Source organism: Catharus ustulatus, chromosome 10 (genome assembly GCF_009819885.2).
Source record: "Catharus ustulatus isolate bCatUst1 chromosome 10, bCatUst1.pri.v2, whole genome shotgun sequence".
Taxonomy (NCBI): Eukaryota; Metazoa; Chordata; class Aves; order Passeriformes; family Turdidae; genus Catharus; species Catharus ustulatus.
The window spans coordinates 1,246,504-1,256,977 of NC_046230.1; the positions used below are offsets into that span (position 1 = coordinate 1,246,504).

Genomic DNA, 10,474 nt, shown 5'->3' on the forward strand with positions numbered 1-10,474 from the left:
AACTCTGCTGCTGTCCCAGCTCTGCATGTGCTGGGGAGATGTGATGCATCCAGCAAACAGGTCTGTCTGGCCATGCCTGAGCCCAGGAATCTGGTCTGGGTGCTTGTGTTGGCTGTTTTCAGCCTGCACATGAGATGTCTGTGCCTTGGGAACGCTGTCCCAGCTGGGAATGGGGCTGCAGCCTGGAAGGTGCTGCTCTGGGTGCTGGGGGATCCGTCCCTGGGCTGTGCTGTGGCACCTCTGGCAGTCCAGAGACAGCCACTGGTGTCTGCTGCAGATGTGAGAGCAGCAGTCGGGGCTCTGCTGCTGTGCCCAGAGCCTGTGTGAGGGGCAGCTTCCACCAGCAGCTGCCAAGGACTGTGCTCTCCCCTCTGCCCTGGCCAGCTGGCTGGGGGAGCTGCTCTGCTCCTTCTCCTGGGAAGAGATGGTACCAGCTGGCAGTGCACTTTTGGGTTGGCGCTGGAGATGTGCTTATATTGAAGAGCACAGTATTATTGCTCTTGTACAATCCTGGCTTTGGTGAGACCAGATGGGTTTGAAGTAAATATGGAGTTCCTTTGTCAAATGTAATCAGAAGCTGAAATTCATGTGTTGGTAGTGCTATGACTAATCCTCTGCCTTTCTGAAGAATCATCTTTTTTTTTTTTTCCTTCACTGGAAACCAGTGACTCGCAATGGATTTCCGCAGTACTGGTTGGATAAAGGACACGGAGCTCACGTAAGAAGTCCCCCTTGGTTTGAAATGAAGGCAGTGAAAAATGAATGTCTTGTGCTGAAAGTGTTACTGGAGATTGTTGGCCAAGTATTGCAGTCTCACTTTCCTATTTTTAAAACTCTCTCACCAGCTGTGATGTGACCCTTCCCTCCACACCCACAACAGAAAAAAAGCCCCTGCTGATTAGAAACAGGAAATAATAAAACTCACTAACCACAAAGTATTTTCAAAGACACAAAATAAACAAGCAGAGATAGTGGGAAATAGATATTTCCCGCTGATCTCTTTTCAGCACAGCAACCATAGCTAATAATTACAGTCACTGAGGATTTACAGCTTTTAGAGAGAATGTATGTTTTTAGGATGATGCTGTCAAACTGTAGCAAAATATTGTCATCACAGTCTCTCCCACCACAGCAACAACATGGCCAGGAGTGCCATGAGAGACACTATTGACACCATCTAGAAGTAAAAGAGCACTTCAGGCCCCCAGCTGGGGTGGGGAGCTGCTGTCCTTGCTGGTCACACTGGTGTGCAGTGGAGGTTCCTCTGGGGGGTGCAGCTGTGGAGGCTCTCATGGGATGGGGTTTTTATCTAAGCTCAGCAGTATTTGTGTCAGTAAACTGGGAAGCTCTTTAATGTCTTTTCTCTGCCAGGATTTTGCAGTTTTCTTTGCCTGAATGGTTTCTTTATCCGTGAGTATTCTGTGTGCTTCACTGCCGTGGTTTGCTTGGGGTAGCCCCACCTCCCACCCTGCTCTGGACCTCTGCAGTGGGATGATGAAGATGATGATGTGTATTTTTCACACAGGTGATCACTCCAAAGACCCCCATCATTTTCAGGCAGGTTGTGGAAACTGAAGTTGAGGTTTGTGCAATTCTTGATCTGTGCGATTCTGTATCTTTACCTTTTACCTTTTCCTCTTGGCAGCCAGGTGTAGGCCAGTTATTTCTCCTCCCACCCTCATGCCACTACTCCTACTAGCTCTCGGAGAGAGCTGGATAAAAGGGAAAGCTTCACAGAAAAAGATGCTAAAGCCGGGGGTGCTGCTTTTCAGTCCTTCGGCACCTCATCAAATGGGTCTCGCTGCATAATGAGCCCCTCTGAACTGCGGGGCCATTCATTAGTATGTTTGTTTAAGAGCTCCCTGCTCTTTTATTTCTGCTGTGAGCAATTTTTAACTGCCTTTGAGATGAAAAACGGACACCCAGTGTTGCCAGCGAGTGAGCAGATTTGTCCCAATCTCCTTGGTCCACTTCGCAGGGAATTTTACCTTCTGCCCTCGAGATGATCGTTGTGGTTCAGGTCTAAGTAAAAGCTAAAGCATCGATCCAGGCCGATAAACCCAAGTCCCTATTTCCTTCGTAATTTTGAAAGCGTTCCTGTGATCCAGGTAATGTGCCTCTGTGTGTGGTGAATGCTGCTTTCCTACAAAGTATCGTGGCAAACCCCAAAGCAGCTATTTCAACTGCATCGAGGAAAATCTGTTTGGGAAAGCAGCGAACAAAGCAGATGCTCAAACACTCTTTATTCAGAGCACATGGGACAAGGCTGGGAGAAAGCTTATCTTAGTCGTTATCTTCAAAAGGTTTATTTAGAACTTTCAGTTGTGGAAACAAAGAAAATCCCTAAATATAGCTATATGCAACATATATAAACACACGCATGTACTCACACGCTTAAGAGCAATGTCAGGATGTCAGCGTGACTGGGAACAGCACAGCCAGAGTGAGCAATCCAGAGAGCATTTCCAAACAGACTAAAAGTCCAGACTTTCTCCTTTTATCTCTTTCTCTTTTGTTTTTTTCCCTCCTTCTAATCATTGCAGCATTTTTATGGGAACTCAACACTGGAATGTCCTACACTGCACAGGGATGATAATAAAAATAGAAAGCAGAAGAGGCCAGTCGCTTACCCTTTTATCCAACAGATATCTCAATGGCTTATGTGAGATCTGAAGGTAAGTTTGATGCCAGAGAAAGCCGTTGCTTGTTGTCTTGTATTTTTATTAATAGAAAGTTAATTATTTTAGAATGCAAGACAAGAAAACTATTTAATTATTATACACTAAAGAGCATGAGAGGATTCTATACAATAATTTAGATGTATTAAATAAATAAAAAATAATAGCAGCCTTCTACAATGCAGGCTACACATAGGTTTACTTCGGCTTGAAGTACCCAGGTCTTTAGTACACCTACAGGAACAGATTTGCTCCACAAGTGTTTTATAGAAACATATCTATAAGATACATATGTGAGAGTGTCTAAGGTTAGGACAAAAATTGAAAGCACACTTTACCACGGTCTCCACATATCTAATGACCCCATTCTGGGGTTGTTATGGGAAAAATTTGGCTGCAGAACCTGTCTGGGAGGTGCAGCATCAACCTGGTTGAAAACCGACAGCGAGGGCAGCTGGAAGGAATTTTTGGAAGCTTGCTTGCTCTCCGCAGGGCAGAGGCGCTCCTGTGACGGGTTTGTGCCTCGAGTGCTGCCGCCCTTAGGGCTCAGGGCACTTTTCTGTGTCAGGAGAGGCTGCAGGGGCGGGCTCAGAGACCTCAGTGCTGCTTTGCAGGTGTCTTCACCAGACCTGGGCAGGGACTTGAGCAGGTGGTTCAGCAGGCGCGCCCCGAGGGTCTTGTCCATCCACTCGCAGGTGAGCAGCAGGTTGTGCACCTCGTGCATGCACTGGATGTAGCCGGTGCTGTACCTCTGCTGGGCTTCCAGACCCACCTTGGAGTCAGCTGCGGGGGACAGGACACAAAGGGGAGCTGGAGAGAGGCGGGAGTGCCGCGGCGGTCACTGCTGGAGCCGCTGGGCTGTAGGAGGTGTTTTGTTTGCGGGGGGAAGGTGGGCAGGGTGTGAGTCCCTGTGCCCCATGGCCCGCCGCTGAGGCAAAACTGCGCCAAAAAGCAGAAATCGGCTCTGGAGGGAAAGAACACCTTCCGTGGATTGAGCAGTGTCCAGCTCCATCTCCCCATCTAGTGGAGAAAGCCAAAGCCCGGCAGCAGCCCGGGCCTCTGCCGGCTGGAGAGGTGCTTGTGCCAGGCTGCCAGAGAATCAAACCTGCTGGCATCGGGTGAGGGACGGGGTGAAGGACCGAGGGAACCGGGTGAGGGACCGGGCACTCACCCATCATCTTGCTGCTCTGGATGTTCTGGAGGTGCTTCACTGTCATTTCCAGGATGTCTGCTTTTTCCAGTTTAGACTGCTGATAAGGAAAGAGCATAGCAGTTAGAGGCAAAGAAGGGTTTGCACCATGCCCAGTTTCTCTAAAGATGAGGCATTTCCCTTCCTCCTCCCACCCCCCAACTCAATTTCCCACCAGCAAAAAGAGAGAAAGCAGCATAAAATGAGCACTTACATCCAGGTGAAATGCACCCACAACAGTCTCCTTCAGCTGGTCTAAGCAGTTATTAATCCTTTCCCTTCGCTTCCGCTCAATGAGGGGTTTCCTTAACTGGCAAGGAAAAGGAGCAGGAAAAATTGCAGTTGATATTTTCAATTCCTCTCCCTGCTGCAGTTCAGCAAGGCCAGAGACCCCCTCCCCTGTGTGAAGCCAGTGCAGGGTGACACAGTGCTCAGCAGGGACCAGATGTGGATGGAGTGTGTGCCAGCTCCAGCCATGGCCTGTCCCTGAGGTGGCATCACCTCTCCCTTCTCCCACTTCCAATCATTTCAAACAGAGAAACTCATTTCACCCGACCAAAACAGAGAGAAGGCACAGAAAGAAAACAGGAAAACGAGTTTCAGAGAAAACATCTTTCTAAAGGAGAAAAAGCGTTTCCCTCTTTCTGTGTCCTGGAAGCAGTGGCCTGGTGCCCCTCAATCACATGCCCAGTGCAGGGGACACATACCTTCCTCTCCTCCTTGGTGCTGGCGACCTTGTGCGTGCTGGTGGTGGCCGCGGCCGTCATCCTGATCCAGCAGCCGGCCCGGCTACGGCAGGACGGGATGGGACAGGATGGGAAGGGATGGGGAGGAGGCGCTCGGGCACTGGCTAGCTCCCCTTCCAGACGGGCTCTTTGCTGCTCCGCTGCTCCTCCTCGGCTGTATTTATAACCCCAAATTAGCATCTGAAAGGCAGCTTTCCTTGGCGGGACTTCTTTTCCCACACGAGGGGTCGAGCCCGGAGGTTTGTGGCCATCAATCAAAGCTGACAGGTCACTGCTTCTTTTCAATGACCACGCCGGCCCCCCCAAATGGCGACAGATGTCCAGCCTCCGTCGCTGGGCTCTGGAGGGATCTTTTGTTCTAGACGAAGGGAAGGAAAATGGGCGAGCTCGCAGCAGCTTGCACGGCTCCTCGTTCAATTTGCACAGATTCCCAGGGAGGGACACAATAGCCGGGGAGCGGTTGAATTACACCTGGGAAAAATGCCTTCTACTCATCTTTTCCTTCTCTATCTCCTTGAAGTGATGCCTGTTTTTACCTGCTAACCTGACCCCAGTCGTTTCACATCATTGTAATAGCCTCTTAATTTAATAATCGAGTGCTTCAGCTTGGAGTTGCTGCTCCCAGGGATTATTATTACAAGGAAATGATGATCGATTAAAAACTGTTGACAGCAGACACCTGAAGGAAGATTGTTTCCATCACAGAAATCCTCTAGGGAAAACATGGGAACTTTATTTACCTCCTGGGAACCTGAGTTATCTGTTGCACCTGGGTGGACGTAGGAAATATGTAACTCTTCTAGTTTTTGGCCACTCTGCAGAATTCAATATTAAATGTACAGGGTATTGAAGATGCAAACAAACCCAGAGGTGAGTTAGTCCTATGGGAGCTTCACTTCTTTGATTTTTTTCTCTGTGCTGCAAGGCTTGGCTGGCTTTGTGAGGAAGGAGGATTGTCTGTTTGCTCCTCGGGAATGCTGCTGCAGGAGAAGCATTTTGAGGAGGCTTGGTGTGGGGTGAGAACGCACTTTTATACTTCCTCACTCTGCCTGGCTTGGGGGAGAGCATGAAGGTTTTTTCCTGACCTTGCATTTGTTTTCTGAAGCTGCTTTGCTAATGAGCCAGATTTGGCAGTGTCCTGTTGAGTCCCACAGGTGAAGCCCTTTGGATTGGTGTTGAATGTGTCACCTTTCTGAAATGGAGAGGAAGCAGCTGCAGCGGTTCAGAAGCACTGCAAGCCCTCCCAAAGCACTGGTGGGATTTCCCAGCTCCCAGGAAAAACAAGTATTTTTAGTCAAATAAATAAAAAATAATAGCAGCATTCTACAATGCAGACTACACAGTTTTACTTTGGCTTGAAGTACCCAGGTCTTTAGTATACCTGCAGGAACAGATTTGCTCAAGTGTTTTACAGAAACATTTCTGTAAGATAGGTAGTGCCATGGCTGCAGAGCCCTCTGCCCCTCCAGCTCTGGGTGGGGACATACCCCAGTGATAGCAGCGAGGACATCACGTTGTTCCTTGCTCAAGCACCGTGTGGGTGTGAGTGTGTTTGCTTGTGTGTCAATGTAAACATACCTGCAGCACATCTGCACGCCCTGCTGCCTGGGCTCATCCCCAAAACATGTCCCCAGCCATGGCATCTAGCAGGCAGAGGCTGTTTGTCAGTCACATGCAGAGCTGGGGTGCAGTTACCTGGTTTTGTAAGTGCCCTACTTGGCAATGGCCTGGTTCGAGCCGGGGTGGTTGTTGTTTTGGGAGGGAAAGGTTAATAACTTATCCTTTGTGCCAGGTGAAGGGGTGGGATTCTTATCTCAGGTGTGTTGTCTTCAGACAGCAAAAGGAAATCCCACTGCCCCATGCAGGAGGGCCTCACATCAGCCAGCCCAGGCTCCTCACCAGTGAAAATTCCTTTGGTTTTCCAAGCTTTTTCCAGTCCAAGGAAATTGATTGCTGATATTTTTAAATGGTGTTGCTGAGGCCCCAGCAGCTGGGCCTGGAGGAGGCAGTGGCTGGGCTGGGGCAGGGGGCACAGAGCACACTACATGCTCTCTGCCCAGACTGGCAGTGCTTGCCCATCTCCCTGCACCTTGTGCAGAGAGTAGCACCTTCTCAGGGCAGTACGGGGAAACTGAGAGCACCTCAGCATCTGGCCCAGCTGAGCACAGGACACGTGTCAGCAAATTCAGAATTACCTAAAAACTCTGAAAGGCATGTCCTGTGCCTGCTGGCACTGCTTCAGGGTGCAACGTGTGCCCCCCATGCTGGCCAGCCCCCAGTGCCGCTCTCAGGTGTCCGTGGTGACAGCAGCTCCTTCCCCACCCTCTCTCCCTTCCTTGGCCTCCACTCGTGGCTCTGCCTCACCCTCCCTCCTGCTCACTTTGTCCTGCAAGCTGCTCCCGAGTCCGGGGCTGTTCCACGGGGCACGAGGCGAGGTGGTGGCCAGGGGTCAGCGGGCTCGAGGGGAGGCCACGGGCAGCGTGGTGGCCCCGGGTGCCCAGCCCAGCCCCTTCCTTGGCTCGCCCGCGGGCATCTGCTGCGGGCATCTGCTGCGGGTGAGCTCATTTCAAGGTTCATTTGTAAGACAGCGCCGCAGTGAAAAAGAAGAGCAGCTTTGGCTGTAAACAGTTATTTTACACCTCTCAGTCACGGCAAAAGCCTTTATTTCGGAGGCGGGGGGTGCGGGCGGGAGAGCTGCCCTGGCTTTGGGCAAGGCTGACATCTGTGCCGGGGATTGTAGGGACCCAACAGCCCCATGCAAATGAGCATTACAGGAGCTTTCTGGGAATTCCCGCTTTCCTTTTGCGTTGCCACTGCCAGGTTTCACTGAAAAGGGGATTCTCCTTTGTAAACAAAGCCTCCTTTTTTTTTTTTTTTTTTTCCCGGGCTTTCGGGGAAGAAACAAAAAAAAAAAAAAAAAAAAAAAAAGGAAAGAGAGAGGAGTGAGCGCTGCTTAGAGTTTTCTTTTTTTGCTATTTGTCTACATTTCACACCCCGGAGAAAGAAAACAACTTTTAACATCTGTTCCTGCAGTACTTAAGAGGGAAAGAAAGGCTGTTGAAAAGAGGGAAAGTGTGGCAGATGTTGGCAGGTTCCCTCCGGCGCAGATGTCTTGCTCCGAAGAAAACTTTCTTTGGGCTCGGCGGCCCGAGCTCCTCTGCCTCGGGACACGCGACTGCCGAGCGAACGGGGGGACGTGGGAAAGCGCCGCCGAACAAAGGGCCTTATTCAAACAAACCTGAGAGCCGTGAACAATCTAATCACTAGCAGAGAAATGGTCAGCAGCCCCCGGCCCCGCCAGCCAGGGCTTCGGGGCAGCCCGTGGCCACGGGACCAGGGAATTTGACCGGGTTGCAAGCGGGAGTGTCCCTTCCTTGCCCCCTCCTGCCCCCTCTGGGGCATCCACACGGTGCTGTGCCCAGGGACCATCCTTCCTGGGAGGCTGAGTGGGCTTGGCTGCTCGGCAGCCCTGGCTGTCCCACCAGCAGCACAGGGGATGAAGGGCAGGTACCCGGGCACCTGGGCTGGGCAGGGCTGTCCCACACCTGGACAAGGCAGCACCAGAGCAGGCACTGTGGGACAGCAGGGATATATTTGATTAGACTTTTAAAAAACAGTGCCAATATAATAATAATAATAATAATAACAACAATAATAATAATAATAATAACAATAGTAGTAATCCCATTGATTACAGTTAGTTGAAATAGCCTTGTAAAAATGGACTTTGGTAGGAAGAAAAAGTTTATTTTAATGTAAGCAAAAATTTTGAGACAACCTTTCATTCCCCTTCTTTCTGGCTAATAAAATAATTTAAAATAAGATTTTGCCTTGAAAGTTGGTGATATTTCTGCTCAGGCACTTCATAGGAAACAAGTGAGAAGCCCAGAGAAAAAGAAGCTGAGACAAGAGAATTCACATAAGAAAGTAATTAATTCCAGTTTGATGTTAAAGCTGAGAAGCTCTGTGATTGTTCCTCTAATTCATGCAATTTTTGGCCTGCTTCATCTCTGCCCCAGTCCATTTTCTCTGGGTTCTGGGCAGGGCAGAGCTGCTCCTGCCAGCAAGGTTGCCATGTGCCAGGACAGCTCTTCCTCTTCCCTGCTCAGGGCCAGAGGGGAAAGCCAGGTGAGCTGAGCTGTGTTGCTTCTTTGGAGGCCAAGCTCAGGGGCAAAGAGCCCAAACCCCTGCTGGGGGTGTCAGTTATGTTTGTCCTGACAGCAGAGCCTTTCCTGCACGGCATTTGGGAAGCAGGAGGCATCTCAGCTGGGCTGAGGAGCTCCACTCTGCAGGAAGGATGCTACACGTCACCAGAGACCTGCACCTGCCCTGGCTGGTCCCTCCTGCCTCTTGCAGCTTGTGCTGATACTGTGGACACCAACTCAGAACCTGACAGGACTAACAAGGAGGCTTGTGCAGTACTGAGGCAGCCCCAAGTTCAGCCTCGACCCTGGCTGGTTAATGAATGGCCTCGTTAAGGCAGCTCAGCCTTTTGCAGAGATAGACTGGCTGTGAGAGAGTGGGAGGAGAGCTGGGCAGGTGTTCCTGAGGACTGCTCAGTCTGCAGTGTGGGTTACAGAAGGACTACTTGATCCCCCTTGTTTTCCAGGTTGGAGGTGGTCCAGGCTGGATTTGTCCCCAGTTTAGAGACTGCTTGCACCAGGTCTGGGGTATGTCTGCTGGCTGGGTGTGGGGCTGGAGGTGCCTGGCCCCAGCAGTGCCAGTGAGCTGTCAGAGGGAGGGAAAGGGGTCCTGCTTTGGGGGTCCTGCCAGTGCACCACTCCCAGGTATCTGTGGGTTTGCTGGGGCTGGTTTTATGACAGCAGCTCTGTTTTCACCACGTGGTGTGGGCTCTGGGAAGCAAGGAGCAAAGCAAAGGTCTGGCAGTGGGCAGGGTAAGGTAGGGACACGGCACGGGCACTGGGCTGCCCCTGATGTGCAACCACAGGGCACCCTCTGCACCCTGTGCTCCCCACCTCGGGTCAAGCTTCAGGCACACCTTGCCATGAACTAACACTCTCCAAGGAGAGGCTGTTTTACAGGGTTTTACTCACTCTAAATAAAGAGGGTTTTGTCTAGCTTTTTCAGGTCAGTTCTGGCTCAAGGTTGAGGTTTTAAAACGAGGAGTAAAGCTCTCCTTCAAAATGTTTCAATCTGGATGTTTCTCAGCAGTTCTAACCCCCAAGCACCCTGTGCTGAGGCCCTGTTTCACCAGGGCTGTAGGGGAGGAATGTGAGGAGCAGCAGGACATGCCAGCACGGTGACTGGACGTGCTGGGTCCGGAGGGTGCAGGCGGTGCCTGGGCAGGCAGGCTGGCTCCCGGCACACAGGCACCTCAGCCACAGCCTCTCGGAGATTACTCACTGCTGCATGGCCCGAGGGGACCAGGGCCACGTCTCCAGACTGGCCTCAGCTCAGGATGTCAGACCTGCCACGTCCCATCTCAGCCCCGTGCAGCAGCGTTTGCAGGAGGAGCACAGCAGTGTCCTGCAGCCCACCCAGGACAGGACAGCGCTGGAAATGAGTCAGTCAGAAAAGCAAAAATGGCCTATCTGTTCTTAAGGTGTAGGGAAGACCATTTGCAGTGACTTGCTGTGTTGAGGGGAATGGGCTGAGAGCACAGCCCCAGTGAGCAGACACCACCCATGATGGGAGTTGAGTCCAAGAGCATCATCAGAGTTTGCAATGAGGGAAACCATGGCTGTGCCGGGGAAGGCTGTCCCAGACACCTTTCTTGTTGGAATCCTCGGGGATGGAGTGACACTGCGTGTACCAGGTCACTGGTTTTGGGAGAGGGCTGGGAGGCGATGGGATTTGTGGCTGGGTGGGTGTTGTGTGGCAAGTGAAGAAGAGGCACAGGG

The 10,474-nt window shown here is 51.3% G+C and overlaps 1 protein-coding gene across 2 annotated transcripts; it reads right to left on the reverse strand.

Annotated features, from left to right (window-relative positions):
• Window positions 1-2,228: 2,228 nt before the first annotated feature.
• LOC117000829 (transcription cofactor HES-6-like) lies at window positions 2,229-5,068 on the reverse strand. Of its 2 annotated transcripts, none has more exons than XM_042779603.1 (4): window positions 4,575-5,068; window positions 4,082-4,177; window positions 3,850-3,925; window positions 2,229-3,461 (listed from the first exon to the last, which is right to left on the reverse strand). In XM_042779603.1, exons 1-4 carry the CDS (start codon window positions 4,791-4,793, stop codon window positions 3,013-3,015), a joined length of 840 nt encoding a protein of 279 aa, XP_042635537.1. In that variant the 5' UTR covers window positions 4,794-5,068; the 3' UTR covers window positions 2,229-3,012. The 2 variants fall into 2 exon arrangements, with proteins under 2 accessions (XP_042635537.1, XP_032924770.1); XM_033068879.1 differs by having other exon boundaries at window positions 3,850-3,928; window positions 4,575-5,067.
• Between the last annotated feature and the right edge of the window lie 5,406 nt (window positions 5,069-10,474).